The 20,032-nt window shown below is 39.9% G+C and overlaps 1 protein-coding gene across 4 annotated transcripts in view; it reads left to right on the top strand.

Annotated features, from left to right (window-relative positions):
- dnah9 (dynein, axonemal, heavy chain 9) overlaps nucleotides 1-20,032 on the top strand; it is a 159,836-nt gene that overhangs the window by 23,132 nt on the left and 116,672 nt on the right. The window contains exons 16-32 of one of the 4 annotated variants that reach the window (XM_044102455.1): nucleotides 141-276; nucleotides 2,602-2,798; nucleotides 2,874-3,136; nucleotides 3,251-3,412; nucleotides 4,842-5,064; nucleotides 5,339-5,505; nucleotides 7,001-7,144; nucleotides 7,271-7,430; nucleotides 7,555-7,710; nucleotides 9,911-10,043; nucleotides 10,129-10,406; nucleotides 11,677-11,807; nucleotides 11,928-12,054; nucleotides 12,449-12,601; nucleotides 13,051-13,176; nucleotides 15,555-15,794; nucleotides 16,006-16,166. In XM_044102455.1, the coding sequence (XP_043958390.1) occupies nucleotides 141-276; nucleotides 2,602-2,798; nucleotides 2,874-3,136; nucleotides 3,251-3,412; nucleotides 4,842-5,064; nucleotides 5,339-5,505; nucleotides 7,001-7,144; nucleotides 7,271-7,430; nucleotides 7,555-7,710; nucleotides 9,911-10,043; nucleotides 10,129-10,406; nucleotides 11,677-11,807; nucleotides 11,928-12,054; nucleotides 12,449-12,601; nucleotides 13,051-13,176; nucleotides 15,555-15,794; nucleotides 16,006-16,166 (2,957 nt within the window). Of the gene's footprint in view, nucleotides 1-140; nucleotides 277-2,601; nucleotides 2,799-2,873; nucleotides 3,137-3,250; nucleotides 3,413-4,142; nucleotides 4,171-4,269; nucleotides 4,293-4,841; nucleotides 5,065-5,338; nucleotides 5,506-7,000; nucleotides 7,145-7,270; nucleotides 7,431-7,554; nucleotides 7,711-9,910; nucleotides 10,044-10,128; nucleotides 10,407-11,676; nucleotides 11,808-11,927; nucleotides 12,055-12,448; nucleotides 12,602-13,050; nucleotides 13,177-15,554; nucleotides 15,795-16,005; nucleotides 16,167-16,663; nucleotides 16,732-20,032 lie in introns of those variants that run through there. The other 3 variants (XM_044102458.1, XM_044102457.1, XM_044102459.1) reach the window with 3 other exon arrangements.

The following is a 20,032-nucleotide window of genomic DNA, read 5'->3' as shown; positions in this document are numbered from 1 at the left end:
CTCCAATTCTCTTTAGGTTTCACTAGCGTTTCATCATTTTAAAAGACTTTTTCGAGCAGGGATTTGGAATTCCCTTTGAACTACATTTTAATGTAATTTCTAAATGATTTACTGAGATTGTCCTGCTTTTTATGTCTTAGAGCAATCAGGCACTGTTCAGAGCCGAGTCGTCCTCGGAGGAGTGGAAGGCCTATGTGGAATACATTGATGACATGATTATAGATGGATTCTTCAGCTGTATTGAGTGCTCTCTCAAGTTCTTCCTGGACAACACTGGTAGGGTAATGAACTGCAAACAATACAATAGAGCTGCAGTTCAAGCCAGATAAGTCCATACACTATTAGAGGCACATGCCCTGTTTTTCTCACTGCCTGACAATAAATACAGCAGACAAAACTTGCTTTTGTTTTTTAAGATCAGTTAGGATTACTAAAATTATTCATATTTGCTAAATGCTAGAATAATTGTGTGAATTTTCCCCCCCACTTTGTTCAAGGTATTTGACAGAATTGCCCTTTATGCTGAATAACTTTGGCCAAACATCCCTGGCTCTTTTCAGAAGCTGATTAAAAATTCTTCTTCTGATTTTTATCTTTCCACTTTCCACTTAGAGAACTGCCATATAGGTCAGTGGTCCCCAACCTTTTTAGTACAGCGGACCGGTCAACCCTTGCAGTTGTTTTTTACTCATTCTGCTGCATGTTGGCCGCAAAACATAACCGACAGCATCCGGTTTAGGATTTTCAAAATAAAAGCTCCTCCAGACTCAATACATAGAACGAACATATTTAATTATTTCTTGCCTGGCCCGGTACCAATTGGTCCATGGACCGGTACCGGTCCACGGCCCGGTGGTTGGGGACCAATGATATGGGCCATCTTGTAGACACACATACACTCACAGCTTTTCAGCTTTGCCCACAGACTGACAAGAGGACTCGGTTACAATCGCACCAAAACATTGTCTTTTTCATCCTTAAGGTACTTAAGGTATATGTAAACATCTTGCTTCAACCGTAGATCTAAAACGTCAGTATTAGTTATTAAAAATGCCACAGTGATGTAGAGGCTGTTACTACTCTCGTCTCAATGCCAGCAGAACGCTGCAGCCAATTCTAATATTAATGGGAGAAAATTCAGAGCTGCTCATTACTCTGATTCTGCAGCGTCTCTCAGCCAGCACTCACTTGGACAGCTCTTTTGCAACATGTCCTCAAGGGCTTTGATGTCAGCCGGGTGTCCGCCTTTATTGGCTGGATTATGGACACGGAAAACTAGCGAACATGCTTGCTGGCATGGGTCTTGTCAGCCAGTTTAGATGCGGTTCAAGATGAGCAGGAGTGTTTACAAATAGCTGCCGTGTCCAACCAGCTCTCCCTTGTGTGCTCTCTTTGCCTTCAATGTCTTAAAAATCAAGAAGTAGCATTCCTTCTGTTTTATGGGATACATTTTTGCAAATAGGACAGCACTTAGTTGTCTGCTGTAACACTACATAACATCGAAGAGTACTGAAAAAGTTGTAAATAATTTACACCTTAGAAACTCAACTTAAAAGTTAAAATAAAATAAATAAACAACATATCTAGTGTAGCTCTAGTTGGCAGTTTGAGGCTTTCGCTCCATTTCATTTGTTCTTCAAACCGGCCAAACAATAGCTGTGAAAAAAAAAATAAAAATAAATAAAAATCTCAAATTTGACTCTGTGATGTAAAATATCTTTTTCCTGGATCTTAAATTTACTTTGATTGTTCCGTCATGTGCCTGGTTTTCACTGTGGAACCAGATTATCAACTACCAAGAATAGAGGCATTTTCTTGTTGCGAAAGTTAAGTCCGACATTATTGGACATAAATTGCTGTCACTTTCTTTATCTAGTAGACAGTCTTTAAAAATAAATCTAATTGAAAACTTTGTTCATAGCAGGGATATATTTTGCACTGTGTTAATTTGTTTTTACCATGGTAACCACAGTGGAAAAAGAGTCTGACTAATAATATTCCCCAAAATTTTCAGAGTCCCTGGAAATGTTCTGTAGTAGAAAGATGCCTTACATGAAAAAGCACCTTATGGTCTCTGTTTAGTTTGGTGGAAAATCTGAGATGCTGTTGGCCTGTTCCAATTCCAAAAGTCCTGGGAATCTTAGTAGTTCAATGCCAGGCGTTTTAAAATTTGGACTGAATAGCTAAAATCTGATGCACTCTTCTGGTAAGATGATTATGGGTGTTTAATGGGTTTTTACCTGATTAACATTCAAAACATAGGAATAAATTAAGATACAAATGACTCATCAGACACAAAAGCAACATTTTTAGACGCAATCTCACTTCCAAGACATGGATTGTATGAAAAACCACTTTAAGGAAGAGAGGACAAAAGAAAACCAAGCTCTTTATGTGAGGTTTGTTCCATAACGATATCTTTTTTTTTTTTTAAAGGTTTTTGTTTTTATACATCTTAAATGGGAGTCAACACTGTTTGCATCTGTAAATGATCTAACCAATAAACTTCTGTAATAACAGTAGGTTGGATTTGAAATCAGTGGCGAATTATGTATTACTATTCAAACAGTTTTTATGCTCCACGTTTTCCTCTCTCCACAGATCAAAGAACTGTCATGGCCCCTCTGCTCGAGGCCCGTCTGGAGCTGCAGGCCCCTGACATGGTCTTCTCTCCCTCTCTGGAGCTGGGGGCTCCAGATAGTTTGTTTGAGATAGTGGAGAGCCTCATCAACGATGTGTTCAAAATGTCCTCGTTGGTGCCACGGCTCGCCCAGCACAGCCCCTCTGCCCACTACCAGGTAATGCAAGTTTGCTGCAGCCTTAACAAAAACACACATGCATCCTTTGGGTTTGCATTCCTCTTTTTCTGTCAGGCTGACATGGAAAGCATGACTGACCTGGCAGACACGCGACACCTCCTGATGGAGCGTGTGAAGGCCGCCATGACGATGTGCTGCAACTTCCGCAGCTCTCTGGAGCGTTACAGCTACTTGTACATGGACAACAGGAAGGAGTTCATGCGTCAGTTCCTCGAGTATGGGCAAAATCCCGCAAGCCCCGATGTAGAGGTTTTCTGTGATGGTGGGATTTATGAGAGCCCACCGACTCTGGACAGCTTTAGAGAACAGATAGACAGGTGGGAAATAATATTACTTAAGCAATATTATTTCTTCTGTCTTAACAATATGCATTTGCAGGTTCTGGCATTTGACTACAAATTAAATGCAATCTGTTCGACTCTATACTGCAGTTATGAGAAGCTTTATGAGGAGGTCCAGAACCTGGAGGCGGTGCATGTCTTCCATGGATGGATGAGGGTGGATGGCAGGAGGATGAAGAGTGCTCTGCTCAATGTCATCAAAAAGTGGAGCTTCATGTTCAAACAGCACCTCATCGATCATGTAACCAACAGGTTTGAAATGCGTTTTTTTTAAAGTTTTTTTTTTATTTCACATGAGAAAGAACTGGTCACAGATTCATTTCAAAATCTGTGTTCAATCTCTGAGTCACTTTAACATATTTGTCCTGTGACACGGTGCTCCATCATGCTGGAAAAGTCACAGATCGCCATTAATTTGTCTCTGGATTGTTGGAAAACTGTGCTCTTGGAAGAATTCCTCTGTATCCATAGTTTGGTTCTGTAGGGTTGACACAGCACAAGCTTTCCTTCTCCAGCGGTCAGAAAAAAAAAAAAAAAAAAATCATTTTGACCTGGCCAGGCCTGGTGAAAAGGGTTCAGTCATCGCCAACTATAAGCTAAAGTTAAGCTAAGTCCAGTCCTCAGGCCCCCCTGCCTGCATGTTTTAGATGTGTCTCTACACCAGAACAGCTGATTCAAATGATTGCATGACGTCTTCTGCAGCCACCAAGTATTGGAGGAGCCTGTTAATCACCCAACAATTCAATCCAGGTGTGTGGCAGAAGGGCAACACCTAAAACATGCAGGCAGGGGGGCCTGAGGACTGGAATTGGGAAACACTGAACTAGGGTGTCCGTGTATCCTTAAAAAGTATTAATCAATTTATCCAAAGCTAAGGCCTTAAAACAGGTGTCAAACTCCAGTCCTGTAGGGCCGCTGTCCTGCAACTTTTAGATGTGTCTCTGCTGCACCACACCTGAATAATTAGATCATTAGCAAGGCTGTGGAGAACTGATCTGCACAAGAAGGAGGTAATTAAACCGTTTCATTCCAGTGTTTTGTACCTGTGGCACATCTAAAAACTTCAGGACAGCGGTCCTTCAGGACTAGAGTTTGAGACCCCTGCCTTAAAATGTCTTATTCATTTTGAAAAGTAAGTTGGCCATAAATATGTAAAATCACCAGGTCTTAAGTTTTGGTTTGGTAAGACTAGTTAACCCATAAGATGCTACATTCATTCTGTGTAAAATGTTAAGCACTGTAGGGGTTAAGACTTCAGTGGTTTAACGCACCTGGATCCAATGATGGCTCATTAAAAGGTCTAAGAAGAACACTGACATGATGAAAAGGTTGTCACTACCGCCAGGGAGAGAACTAAAACGTGCAGGATGCCGACCCTCCAGGACCGACTTTGGGCACCGGTGCTTTAGAGAGCTATAAGAAGCACAAAGCTGCTGCCAAGAGCCATAAAGAGACCCCAGAAATTTCTCAGTTTTTGCTATGCTTGGCTGGCTGTAGTGCTGCATCATTGCCTTGACTTATTGTTTTTTGGTCTTAAATTCAATCCAAGCCCAATTTTTTTTTTTAAAAAAGGTCTTAAAAAGTCTTGAATTTGACTTGTTGAAATCTGCAGACGCCCTGGTGATAAACTACAGCTTTTAGTATTTTGTTTTTACCTAAACAATGTGTATGTTTGCTTCAGTCTGTTTGACCTAGAGAGGTTCATCTGTGTAACTGAGGCTGGCCTGAGCCAGCAGGTGCAGGAGGGCGACTACAGAGGTCTGGTTGAGGTCATGGGTCACTTGCTGGCGGTTAAAGACAGACAAACCTCCACAGACACCATGTTTGAGCCTCTGAAACAAACCATTGCTCTCCTGAAAATATATGAACAGGATCTCCCAGAAGTGGTGTACAAACACTTAGCGGTAAGAACTGATATTCTGATATTCATTCCCTTCGTTTGGTTTTCTGTCAAAGACTCTTTGCTTTGATTTTTTATTTTTATTTTAATTTTTTTTATTATTTTTCCCCAGGTGAGGTAGAATCCTTTCTCTAATGGTTCTGTTGCGTTTTCTGAATGCTAATCTCTGATCTCTTCCTCCCAGCGAGTCATGAAATATCACCACAGCTTTCTTTGCTTACAGTCTTGTTGTTGTTCTTTGCAAATTTCTGATTGTCTTTTTTTTTTTTTTTCTGCAGGAGTTGCCAGAAAAGTGGCTCAATCTAAAAAAACAGGCAGTCTTGGTTAAACAGCAGGTGGCGCCGCTGCAGGCCATAGAGGTGGTCAGCCTACGTAGAAAATGTGCTTCATTTGATGCTGACCAACATGCCTTCAGGGAGCACTTTCGCAGTAATGGGCCTTTCAGGTAGAATAACTCTGATATCCAGAAATTGAGAGGAAACATTCTAAATGAAGTTCATAATGCTTGATTATAGGTAAACAGCCTCCAAATGTCTGCGTTAAAATAACAATTTTATGCACACGTTTGTGTTCTAGTACAAGCACTTATTATACATACACCCTTAAATATAAGTTCTTTGAAAGATCGCAGTCACCATCGGTTGAACCCATTGTATATAAATACAATTAACTTCTACAACACGATACAATTGAAATTTGTGGGCAACGATCTATGCTAGAAACCAACAAATTAAAGCAAATTGTGAACTTAGGTTAACTATTCTTTTAAGTTAACATGCAATTATCTAGAGTCACAAAATGGCATTAGTATGAACTGACAGTATAAATCGGTGAAAGGGAGAATTGACAGTGATTCCTGTTGTTTACACTCCTCTTCCAGTACAAAGCTTTTGGACACGGTTATTGAAATATTTAATGCAGTCAAATGTTTTAAGTGTTGAAGATCCCAAGAATGATGCACCAGTGTTCATTTTTACCCACAGTTGACATGTTAGAAACATTAGTCAACATTACACCCTTTAAAACTGTGACATCAACAAACATTTACTGGCTCCTGAAATCTAAAGGTGTTATTGTTACACTCTTGTAACTAGGCCTGTCATAATAAACAATAAATCAATTAATTGCATGATAAACTCAAACAAACTCAGTCATTTTCATTTGCTTGATTTATTGTTTCTTTTTTCTCTCTCTTTCTACCAAAACTGGTCTTCAGTCTGCTGCGTTGGAAAGACAATTTTGCCCACAGAGACTTCAAAATTCATTTTACTTGTTGTTTCTGTTGTTTTGTTTATTTACTTTGGATATTTAAAATGTCTTCCAGTTCCAATGTTTAAATGTTAATCAGAATTTAACGTTTATTGATAGTTGAGAATTTGTTCTTGCATTATTACTGTTATATTACTTGAAAATTGTCTGAAAACAGCAATATTATCGTTTATCGCAATACGTTCTGGGACAATTTATAGCCTGGCAAAATTTGTTATTCTGATAATCCATCTTGGAACGACATTTATTGTTTCACTTTTCCTTTGAGGCTACATAGGATAGATGAGTACATTGGAAAGATTAAAATGTCACCCGAGCTCTCCTTCCCACTTGACACCAGAACAATGTTATCTTAAAGTTTGCTTATCTGACAACATTAATTGAATCTTAACATGATGCTAATTTGTTCATACGAATATATTCTTTGTCATATCTTCTAATTGTCAGATTAGTTATGTGTGTAATTGGCCTCTTAATAACCTGGTGATTATTTCCCCATTAATGTCATGGAAGTCACTAGTAATTTTGGCAGTAGACTCCTGAATGGTTGCACTTGCAGCCAAATCAAATGTGGCAGTCCTACAGTCTGCCATTACCCAAACACTGCCTGCTTGATGCCGAGCCTGTGATAGGTCTTGATTGGTCCATGTGTGTGCTGATGCGGCCCTCAGGTTTGACAGCCAGAAGCCGTACCAGATGATGAATAAGTTTCACCAGGTGATCCGGGAACATGAGAAGACAATGGCCTCCCTGATGGAGTCGGCGAGTCTGTTTGAGGTCACTGTCTCCGAGTACAAACAGCTCCGACAATGCAGGTGAAGAAGGAACATGGAATGAAGAGAGTACCTCCACCACAAGCCAAGTTTCTAACATACAACCCCTCATTACAGCGATTGCATTTGCTTCTTGGATTTGTTCATCTTATTTGCATCTTCCCACAGGCGTGAGGTGGGCCTGTTGAAAGAGCTGTGGGATATGATTACATTAGTAGAATCCAGCATGGCAGCTTGGAGGACGACTCCCTGGAGAGAGATCAATGTGGAGGACATGGAACGCGAATGCAAGCGCTTCTCTAAAGACATACGAGGGCTGGATAAGGAGGTGAGAGGCTCACTTTCACTAGGACAGAGTTCTAGCATCACAAGAACTTTGCTTCAAACATGCTGCTTAAATTTGCCTTGAATATGTCACAGGCTCTTGTACAGATCACTGTCTGGTTTTGTAGGTGAGAGCATGGGAGGCGTTCACATGTCTGGACAGTAGGGTGAAGAACATCCTCACCTCTCTAAGGGCAGTAGCAGAGCTCCAAAGCCCAGCGATACGACCCAGACACTGGCATCAGCTGATGGCTGCTACTGGCGTTCACTTCACAATTGACCAGGTCTGTGATCTATTTAAACAGCTACTTGCGGTTCTGATTTTAAGTTTCCATCCTGTTGTATTTGATAATTTATGTAGTTCAAGGAAGATTTTTACATTGAAAGGACAAAAAAATAAATAAAAATCCATTGAACCATATTTTTTGTCACTTTCTAACATCAAGTCAAACTAAAATGTTTCCTGTTTTAGTTCATTTACAATTGTCAAAATTATTTGTCGTTTGCACAATTAATAACATACGGTAGTATTGCATATAGTTCATTTTTTTAAAAGTCACAAGTAGTTAAATTGAGATATATATTTTGTTAACTCTATAACTTTTGTCAAATGTTTTTGGATTTCCTTCCATGACTTTCACATTATAGTTTTCAGAGATTCTGGTCCATTCCTCCTGACAGAAGGAGCTTATGTTAACCAGGTCTTTAGGCCACTTTGCTCCCACTCGCATATTTAGCTGTGCAAGCATATTTTTTATGGGCATGATTTTAGGCCTTTATAATAATCACTCCAAAACATTGACATTGTTTATTTTAAGCCATTTAAAATAGTTTAAAATTGGGTATAAATGGGTCTTGCATAGATAAATTAGTTGCAGACTGAGGGAGGCCTGGAGATGTTGCTTCACTATTTCCACGTTTTGATATCATGTCATCATGCTTGCAACCTTTCTTTTTTTTTCCCATTAAATGTCACTCTTGCCAAATTATTAAATGATAGTTTCATCAAACCCCTGAATATATCTCCAACAAGTGTACTTGAGTGCATTTGTAGTCTGCAATCTGGCTTTTTATGATCTTTGTACAGGAGTTATTTCACTGTGCATATGCAATCTCACCACCTTTTGCTCCATATAAGATGCTCCATAATACAGCATCTTAACAATTTATTTGTCCTTTTTTCTTAGGTTCTTACTCATATTTTGCACCAACACAGAACCTCTTTTCTTCCTGATCAGTAAAATGCCTAGGCATCTCCATTGTGCTTATAGTTGCATATCACTATCTGAACAGATAAATATTGCACTTTTAGGCATTTGGAAATGACACCCTCTGGTATTTAACTAATGGAAATAATGTTGGCATTCCTAACATTGTTTAATATCAGACAGTGATAATTTAAAAAAAACACCTCCTTTTACAGTGAGAAAACCAGCAAAGAAGAACCATATATTCTACATATTTAAACTTGATGCTGTTTTTATAGAGATGAACACAACTCTGCTCAGTGTAAATCAATAAAAGAAGTCTTTAGGTTTCTGCTGTTGTGCTTAAGCCAGCATTTTTCCAAAGTTAAGTCAGCAGTTGTCTAGCATAATGAGAGCAAGCTGCAGAGTCGTGTTATCACTCTGTTCAGATAGAACTCTGAACACTTCAAGCTAATCATCTTTGGATATTAATGGTTTCTCTGTGTGGCCTGCCAGTCTTTGAACCTCAAGCTGCTCCAGTTCTTCGGTATCAGCTGGTTGTCAGCCTCTTCTACCACAGCTCACTATTATCTGCCTTTATGTTAATATGACCAGATTCACTTCCCAGAAGGCTAAAATTACTCTGAATTTTTGTCTAGGGACACTGACTACACAAGAGAGTCTCTATTTACCCAGATACCAGAAAACGGCAAAAATAAAGATCTGCTGCAGAAGCAAATGATGGGAAAACATGTGAAAATTAACCAAAATAACGGACGTTAAGGAACGATAAATTTGCACTTTTGTTTTTGTTTTATATAAACATTCTGTATTGCCTGTTATTATGCCACGCCTTACTAAAGTGTTCACATCCTTTTAACTTTTTGTCATCTTTCAACCACAAACTTCAATGGATTTATTGAGATTTTATGTAATAAGCCATATAAAGTATTGCATCTATCCATTATTTAATGACGTTGCCTATGTCCAGGATACACCGTGTCACTGTGTATCCTGCCACAGGGCAACACAGTGATAAGTAACCATGAGTACGCACATACCACACACCCTGAATACACTTAAAGCTTATAATAGTAACAGTAATTGGTGAATTAACAAAGTATTAAGTCATGGAATTACACTATTTTGTCTTAGTCTGTGTCATGAACTCCAACTTAAATATTTTTGTGGTTGAAATGTGAGAAATGTAAAAAAAAATAAAAAATTACATTAGTATTTGTATAAATTGCTGCAAATATTGGTTGCACACCAACATGACTGTTTGTGCTGTGAGCAGGAAACGTCATTGGCTGACCTGCTGCAGCTCAACCTGCACTGCTTTGAGGAGAAAGTCAGAGAGATTGTGGACAAGGCTGTAAAAGAAATGGGGATGGAGAAAGTCCTGTCTGAGCTCAACTCCACATGGACAGGTAGAATTAGCAGCTACTTTAGTTTAGCCATGCTCTTCCATATTGGGCCTCTCCGGATCTTATCGCACGTTTCCGCATTGTCCAGGTATGCGCTTCCAGTATGAGCCCCACCACAGGACCCAGGTGCCTCTGCTCCGCACAGACGAGGAGCTAATCGAAACCTTGGAAGATAACCAGGTTCAACTCCAGAACCTCATGTCTTCAAAGTACATAGCCCACTTCCTGGACGAAGTGTCCGTGTGGCAGAGCAAGCTTTCTGTGGCAGACTCTGTAATCTCCATCTGGTTTGAGGTGCAGCGGACCTGGACCCACCTGGAGAGCATCTTCATCGGCTCCGAGGACATTCGTTCTCAGCTGCCTGAGGTGAGACGCCGAACATGTCTACACACGTGGAGAGTTACCTGCAACTCTGTATGTGTTGGCTACGGTGCTTGGCAAAATTATTCACTATCTGCAAACATAATCAAAATGAATAATTTAAACCTGAGAATGCATTATTCAGTTCCATGTTTGTGGATTTTAAGTGGTAAGGAAGGAAACACTTTATTTTGACACATTTCTGTATAGCGCCCTGTAAAATGTACTGTATTAAGACTTAATGTGATGGACCAGTGCAAAATGGTGTACAGTTATCAAATCAACATAAGTAATACTGGGGTTTTCAACTTTTTTATGAATTAGAATCTAAAAAGAGTGATATGCATTTCTATTCGGCACAGTTTACATTAATATCCCGAAATGCAATGCAGTGCAACCATAAGCATTAAGAAATCTAATTAGTGAACAAAGTCGATCGCAGTATAAGTCCAGGTGTTTTGTGAAAGCTTCTGAAGTGTGTTGGGACTCATTAGTGTCATTTAAAAGTAGAGAGAAGGAAGCCATTTAAAATAAAAGAACAAGGACGCAGCTGTAATGTGGAGGACGCTGTTTTGGTCAGATAAGAGCAAAACTAAACAGTTTGACCTCCATGGAAAATCTTCTGTGGGGCAGAAACTGCTCGTCCCTCTAGACACACGATCGTGGCATTCAGTTGATAGAAAGCTGCTGGTAAATACAGAGTAAACCTGTTGGAGGCTATAAAACTTGAGTCTCTGGGATGGAAGCCCATCTATTAGCAGGACAACAACCTGAAATAGAAGTTGGTTAAATAGCCCAAATGAAACGTATTCATGTGTTAGAATTACACGAGAAAGATAAAAGTACTGAAGGATGCAGCTTAGACGCTTTCTATCTAATCTGACTGAATTGCACAGAATTGGCCAAAGTGTTTGTCCTTAATCTGTTAGAAAACCTTGGAAAAGAGTAAACACATTTAAATCTGGGGTTGTAATGTGTCAATCTGTGAAAAGTTCTCGGGGTATAGAGACTTAAGCAAAGTTCTTTACATCTTTTTTAAGCTCTTGTGTGCGTTAGCTTGCAGCTTTTGCCATCACAGTATGATCCAAGAGAGTCCTCATTAGTTCGCATTTCCTCTTAGTTTAGGAGCTGAGATTATACAACTTTCTAGTTGCCACCTGTGTAGCGATTGTTTCAACTGAGATGCTTGATTCTTGAGGTTCCCTTGTTTTGTTTTTTTGGGGTTTTTATGGGCCTGAAATCCTTTTTCCTTGTTCTCTGGTGAAATCCGTTGCAGGACTCCAGGCGCTTTGAAGGGATTGATGCTGATTTCAAAGAACTGGCAAACTCTGTGCATCAGACGCCTAATGTGGTGGAGGCCACCAATAAGCCTGGTCTGTTTGGTAAACTGGAGGACATTCAGAGCAGGTGAGAGAGACGAAGGAACCTTTGAAAGTGTGTATACATGGTCGGCATGTATTCTCCTTACACACAAGCATTGACTGAGAACCTGGTAATTTTTTATTTATTTATTTTTTTTGTCTTCAGACTCTCTCTGTGTGAAAAAGCTCTGGCAGAGTATCTGGACACCAAGCGACTTGCTTTTCCAAGATTCTACTTCATTTCTTCTGCTGATTTATTGGACATCCTGTCTAATGGGACCAACCCTCACCAGGTTGCTTGTTTAAAAAGACAAAAAACTGCTTTCATGTCTTCTTGGAGTTTCATTTTAAAAACATGCATGGCACTCTGTGTCAACTCCTGCTGGTACTTGTAAATACATTCAGTGTCCACACAGGGGCAATGTTGCTCACAGGTGTGCAGATTTCTTGCACCATCTACATCTGGACATGATATATATTCTCACCTCACAGGAAACAAAAGTGGCTAAGAATGTGGCCGTAGTTTTCTCTTAGAGAAACTAAGCAGGCATGGAGCAGAATACGGGTTGTGCCCTTCCCTTACGTTTGCTGAACCGATGCATTTATGCATGAGGCTGCAACGAAAATAAACAGTGTGAGTTGGGTGTAAATCAAACCGGAGTTCATTGTGTCGGTGTGTTTGCTCAGGTCCAGAAGCATCTATCTAAGCTGTTTGACAACATGGCTAAGATGAAGTTTGAAGAAGATAAAGAGGGAAATCTTTCCCAGGCTGCCGTGGGCATGTGCAGCAAAGAAGACGAGTATGTCCCTTTTAATCAGGCCTGCGACTGCTCCGGACAGGTAAAATAGTCCAGCTATCTTTTATTCATGCTACTGAAATCATGGTGCCATGGCTTGTGTATTTATCTAAATGCTGGAGACGTTTATTGTCTGTATTTGTTACCCTGATTGTGACACTAGAGCTGTCGAGGATAAATGTAATAGAAGGGAAAATTCACTTGTCTGCCATTTCCTCTGAAGAGAACAGAGAAAATGTGCAGATATCAGAGACTGATATCACAGACAAATGAAACTGATTCTGTCTTTGCCCCTGAGGTTTTGCATATCAAAACACATAACATCATTAATTTTCCATTACATGCTACAGTAGCTGCCTGATCCTATGTCCACTTGAACGCTTATAAATGACCTCATTAGGGGCCAGTGACAAGACAGGCTAATTTTATTCATTTAACAAACGTGTTAATGTTTGAATTTGTGGACCGGTTTGTTCTTCTGTCTCATTTTAGGTGGAAATATGGTTGAATCGGGTGCTGGATACCATGCGCTCAACTGTTCGCCATGAAATGACCGAGGCAGTGGCGGCTTATGAGGATAAACCCAGAGAGCAATGGTTGTTTGACTACCCAGCTCAGGTGAACAGGCTCAGTAGAGGAACAAATAAATAATACTGATCACAGCAATTGTTAATGGATGTGTGGAGCATCGCAACCACTAAAATTGCTTGGATAAAACATTTGGAAGGCAATAAAACTTCAGGTGCATTAGATTAAAATGCAATGAAGCTTAGAGAGAGAGATTTGGACTTTCTGATGGAAAAAATGAGGACAATATGCACCATCAACAGGTGACATTGTTATAACTTTATTGACAGTTATATCACAATGTTAAGTTTTTATAATAATGCACACCCCTAAGACTGACAGCAGTTAACAGTGATGTATACAAGGACATTGTAAGCAAGATAGTTGGGGTAAAGTCCTGGTTCCATGGCTCTGACATTCCCTCTGGCTTGGATACAAGCAGCTATCTGGCACAAAACACAGTCCCAACTTACAAGTCAGCCCCCAGGTGTTGGAACTGGCCTTTGAGATCTGGTAAAATGACTACGGGTGACACTTGATAAATGAACTGTTTTCCCATAGCTCAACTTGGCAAATACAGGAGAACTGGGTTGCCTGCAACATAAGGCAGGGTTTAGACAGATGGACACAGGACGTCACTGGTTGAGTCCACCCGACTCATTACCAGTGCTGTCCTGCAGTCATACCCCATGCTGTGAAGCCTGGATTCATTTGTGTGCCTTTAAAACATTGGCAAGATAAATTTTACATTCTACATCACCCATTACATGGATCTCATAATCATCGGTGGCACTGTGTCTGCCAGCCATCGGTTCATGTCTCCATGAAGGCACCACTCTGTATCTAGCGGCCTTTGGCAGCAAACGATACCACATTGAATTGGTAGCCATTGAGAAACATCACTGTTTTGATTGTCCAAGGTGACCCACGGTGCAACCACTCATGCCCTCTAGGGGGAGCTCTAGACATTCCAGCTTCTTGAAACATACATGTCATCATATGCGCCAAATTACTTTTAAATCACACCATCGCTCCTGAGTCTTCACCACTTTTTATGTCAGCGTACATTTTCCTTTATCTCGAGAATGATTTACAAACACAGTTAATAAATTCTGCTGACTTTTTTTTTTTTCTTCTTCCAGCTGAGTTAAAGTGATGAGTCAAAATAAATAGATGGTGTGTTTAGGACATCTGTACTCTATTGGGACTTTTTCAGTAACAAGTATTTTGTGCTTTGGTGATAAAGCATTTAGATGCATACACTTAAAAAAAACTTGGTGTAGTTTTCATTTTAAATATTTAAGCCCAGGCAGAACAGCAATTAAAAATATTGTGTTTGTTTAGACAATCTATTCCCCAATTCCCATAAACTCATTAGGCTCAATAGTATTTATTTTTAGATGCAATTAAGTTGTTTTGATCCCTTTAGTCTATTATTCCCCAAAGCTTTTTGCAAGCCCAACAGAACTATTCAAAAGTGTCCTTTAGAAAATTAAAAACTTTACAGACGCAAAAAATGTTGGAAACTATTCTTGTAATTTTGCATGCAGGAACCATAGGGGGCATAAACGGTGCATCGCCTGATTCACGTTTGTTTTTACCTGAAAATTACACATTATACTGAAACTCTGTAAGGTTTTACACATTGGACAGCCTATTCTGTCCTATGTGTAAAATGCCGATTCAAGCTGACTCAAGTTAAGGTATATTGCAAAGAAAGAAAAATGGGAACCATTTTTGCTTCTGCACTCAAGGATTCAGTATGGAATATGATTTTGTGTTTTTTGTCAAAATTAAGTTTTCTTAAAACATTTACTCCCCATCATTTGTGAGCACAAAGGAAGTACGAGGCTTCTGCACCAATTATATAAACACCAAGTTTGTTATTTCTCAGTTTGCAGCCACAATAGATTCACTGCATTCATTTGCAGATACCACAGTACCTTGCACATTTTTCTTTTTTCAAAATGGGGCCATCAAACTAGCGTGGCAAGTACAAAACGGAAAAGTGTTTGACAATGAAAATGCAGAAGGAACCGTCAAAAAGTGGTTATGTAAGTGAATAATTGGAGTTTAAAATGAGGAAAAAAAGAGACTGGAAATCAATGTTGCTTTACATATTTTGTGGTGGTGTCTGTGGATTTGCAATGAGGGTCCACAGTCAGAAGCAACTGCTATTTGGGGAGATCCATGGCATGGAAAAGTTTGTGAACCCCCGCCTTACATCTTAGTCCAAACATTACAGCTTTTGGCTTTTTATATCCCAATTCTGAAGCATTTCTTCACATTAAATATAGAAATACTGGTTTGCTTTTCCTCTTTGGGAGTCGGTATGAACCCTAGTGGATAAATGTATGTACATAAATCTGACTTAATCTGCTTAATATCATTTCCTCTGATTCCTCCAATGTCTTAAAATCTCCATCCAGGTTGCACTGACCTGCACTCAGGTGTGGTGGACTTCCGATGTGAACATGGCTTTTGCCCGTCTCGAGGAAGGCTATGACAACTCCATGAAGGACTACTACAGGAAGCAGGTATCCCAGCTCAACACGCTCATCTCCATGCTGATTGGCCAGCTCACACCAGGTGACAGGCAGAAAGTTATGACCATCTGCACCATCGACGTCCACGCCAGAGATGTGGTGGCCAAGATGATCAGTCAGAAGGTGAGAACAGCCCGGGGCATAAATCTGGCAAGCAGACATTGCTGTAAGCTGCCTCGCTTTCTGGAGAGGCTATTACTAGTAAGTAATATATTCAAGATATTCCGACAAGACATTAGCATAATTAGAGGGTGGAAATGCGGAGATTATTTTGGGCTCATCTCAAGTGTTGGCAGCTTCTGGAAACTTTCTTCTTCTTGTCTCCTCTTTGAAGGTGGAGAATTCCCAGGCCTTTGTGTGGCTCTCTCAGCTGAGACATCGCTGGGACGAGAGGGACAGACACTGCTTTGCCAACATCTGTGATGCCCAGTTTCTCTACTCGTATGAATATCTGGGCAACACGCCACGACTGGTCATCACTCCTCTGACAGACAGGTATAGCCCTCCCCCCCATCCTTGGCAAATCACGACGGTTTTGTTTCTTTTCTCTGTGTCTGCCTGCGGTTGACAATGGGAAAAGTGTTGGAATTGCAGAACAGCTGAAGGTCTCAGCCTTGCTCTGAACTTTAGATGGATTCATTGTTAATGGGCATATTGCTATAGAGACAAAAAAAATTCAGTCTTTAGATGATCAGACTGCTTGTTTTGTTTTTTTTCCCTTTGTTTTGTCAGATAAGGCAGTTCATATACACTGACATAGCCTGGTAAAAACAACCCACTTGTTCTACGTGTTGCTTCGTACAGAGAGTCTGGACTCTTGGTCAGGGGTGTCCAAAGTCGTTCCTCGAGGGCCGGCATCCTGTATGTTTTAGTTCTCTCCCTGGAGGCACCAACAACCTCTTCAGCAAGTCAATGTTCTTGCTAGGCCTTCTAACGAGCCATCATTGGATCCAGGTATGTTAAATCAGGGAGAAAAGTAAAACATGCAGGATGCCGGCCCTCCAGGACCCACTTTGGGCAGCACTGATGTAGGCTGTTGAGAAATAATTGCTTGCTGGAGGTAAGGACTTTGCTGAAGTTTTAAATTGTACCCAATCGCTAATGTTTGGCCATAACGTATGTAATATGCCAGTTTGATGTGTTGAGACTTACTGGAAATTGCCTGCACTATAAACAAACATCCCCCACTGTGAAGACAGAAGAGCAGAGCCAAACAAGGCGTCTGTTGATGTTAATTCAACATGTGGAACCGGAACCAGCATGGACTGAATGGCTTTGTTGACTTCCTCTTCTGCCATTGCTAAACTACATTTAGACTACAATTCTAAAATAGAGTAAAAAATTGACGTCGTCATTCACAGATTCTACAGGAAAAATCCAGCTCTATGGGAGAAAGCCCCGTTGGAAAACTGAGGGGAGATTATTGTGTAGGAATGTAATGACCAGACTAACACTGACACTGATGTCCTGTTGAGCAGCATCTTTAGTATTTTGAAAAATTAATGAATGCAACAAATATCTTTTCAAAATTATGCAACAAATAGGAAAAATCGGTTTGACCTCTCGAAATCACTGTATTTTTATGCAGTTCAGTTCTGATCAATGCTAGTGATTTAGATTTTGAACTAAAGATGGCTGACCACCTGCACCATCTGACTCAACAGATTACTTCAAATATTTGTATTTAATAACAAGATTTTGCCCCAGGAGGTCTTGTTAAACTCTTGTCTATTAAACATTTAATTATGCAGTCAACGTTTCTGTCAGGCATTAAAATAGGCAGCTGTCAGCAAATGTTAAGTTTCTAGTCTGATAACGTCTCCAAGCAAAGATGCTTGAAGTAAAATCTGTATGCACCAAACCACTCAGAACAAGTCACAGTGGGCATGCAGCCAACAGCTTGTTTGTTCACACGCACATTTCTGCAGGAGGTCCAGTACACTACACAGAGATGAATACCCGTCTCCCGGACATCTTTGGCAAACAGTAGCGTTTGAATTTGTTTCCTGGCTGACCAGTGGTCCCTTTGAAGCCTGAACAAAGCGGAAACAATGGGCTTTGATGGTCACTTCAGCAGACGAGTAGCAGGACTTCACCATATGGTGCATGCCCTCGCTGCACTTCACAATTTGCTGCTGGGTTTTATTGCAACAATGTACCAGGAACAAGGAAGCTAGGTGTCAAATCCTTTAGTTCTTGCTTTGAGAAAACAGATAAAGAGGGATTTGGTGAATGATATTGCAATGCAGCTTTCGTCATGCAGTCACTAAGAAAAAGGAAAACGTTTCACGGACCTAATTCTGTTTGAAATCAGTGAACGTCACTTTGATTGAAATTTGAAATGTTCTCAGCTTTTTGGTTTTGTGAATCTGAATCGCACAATTGTTATAGTTTGTAGTTTTTTAAACACATATCTACTTTGTAAAGCGCAAATAGAAGCATTGAAGACTTTGGGGGGGAGGGAAAAATTCAAACTATAGCATTGTAATGGCTGTTTTTTGCTTATACTAAAATGCAATAAAATTTCAAACCAAGCTCATTTACGTAGTGAAGGACCTTCCAATTTTTCCCTGGCTTCAACAAGATGGATGTAGCCAGCGTATTATTCTGTGGAAGAATAATTAGGGCAAAAATAATTTAAGCTAATCCTTAACGGAGCGTAATTCTATTAGCATAACGTCAGCCTTCACTCAATACTTGCTGCATCGTCTCCTGATCAGTGCCATTTTTCAAAATGTCTGAAATGTTTCCATTCCCAGCTCCTACACGCAGAGTGACACAGAGGAATGACAGAAGAATGAGTCTGGCCAGAATACTGATTTATCGCAGTTACTTTTAAAGGGACTGTATTAAAACAAGTCACCTTGTCACAGCTTAGTTAAGTTTCACTGTCACATATCCAATCTGGCTTCACTTACTCTGCACAGCACATCCTCATCCAGCCCTCCTGACAACTCATTGTGAGGTTTTTGGACAGATTTCAATGGATGCCCATAAAGCCTCTTGGCACTGGTATCTGGATGATACACTGTATACAGATGGGATCATTTGTCTTCTCCGAGCTTCTGTCTCTTGTTATGCTATCCAATATTTCCCTCTCCCATACATCATTCATTAACAGGGGGTTAGTAAAAGCATGACTCTATTGATATTAGAGGAAAGCCATTGTGTTTATTGGCCTGATGATCAATAAAGGTCTTATTGTCTGCGTCACCTCACTGCTGCTTTTCAATGAGAGTAAATGGACACGCTGTTTGCTTTCAGTTCTGACAGATTCTGCGGGTGAAGCATTCAGTGGTTGTATTAATTAAGGGATAGTAAAATCACAGGAGCAGATTTTTTTGTCGTATAATAGTGATTGTGCTGACCCAAAGACGATGTGAGACCTGATTATGAGACAGTGTCGGCCCTGGACCTGGCGACGCTCTCTTAGCATCGCTGAAAATGCAGACTTACAGTAAAATCTGCCAAGTTGTAGAATAGAGAATCTTTTAATTAAACCAAAATGGACCACAGCGACTCTCTTTCATTCCTTCACTTGAGACATTAGAACTCACATTTTTTTTGTTTGTATTGTTTTGTCTTTAAAAATGTTTTATCTGAACAGGATATTTTTCTGTCAACTCATCTCAATTAAATGGACACGGTTCAAGAGTTTATAATAAACTATTTAACATCAACTGTACTTTTGGTAGAATTAATCTTTTTTAGATTTAGAGCAAAGGGCGTGTCACAATGTGTGTTGGGTGTGTGTGTGACAGAGAGCAGTCCCTGCTGCACAGCTCTGCAGTTTCCAGTATTAAAACTGCTAATTCAAAATGTAGAGAACGTGATTATTAAGGTTTCTCTTGTCAGTGTATGGTATACTTCGCAAACAAGTTTTTTGTTCCAGATGCAGTTTTACCAAACCCAACCAACAACAAACAAAAACAGAGAAGTGTAAAGAAAAATAAAATAAAATAAAACCTGTCATGGTGTGGATGTGATGACAACCTCATCACATTTATGCATTTCCTTTAACATAAACAATATATGATGGCGTTCAAAACGTTTTCTTTTATCATTTTCTGCTTTTTAATTAAATATTCACTGCCCCTGCAGGCTAGTTCTGGCATCGCATAAAGTTAACTGTAATGACTGTAGAGTAGCTCGGCTACACAGAGAGTTTCATTGGTTACAAATCAAACAAACCAAAATGAAGACAAAAAAAACAAACTGAGCTTTCCAAATCCCTGTTCTGTGTTAAAATGTCAAACATTACTGAATTACAGACACTTCTGAATCTGTAATTGTCCAAGAGACTCCTTGAGTTTGGTGAACATGCAGACTTTTAATAGTGTGGTTTATCAGGGTTGTGAGAG

This window comes from Gambusia affinis, linkage group LG20, assembly GCF_019740435.1.
Source record: "Gambusia affinis linkage group LG20, SWU_Gaff_1.0, whole genome shotgun sequence".
Taxonomy (NCBI): Eukaryota; Metazoa; Chordata; class Actinopteri; order Cyprinodontiformes; family Poeciliidae; genus Gambusia; species Gambusia affinis.
This window is presented reverse-complemented; position numbering and strand designations above follow the sequence as displayed.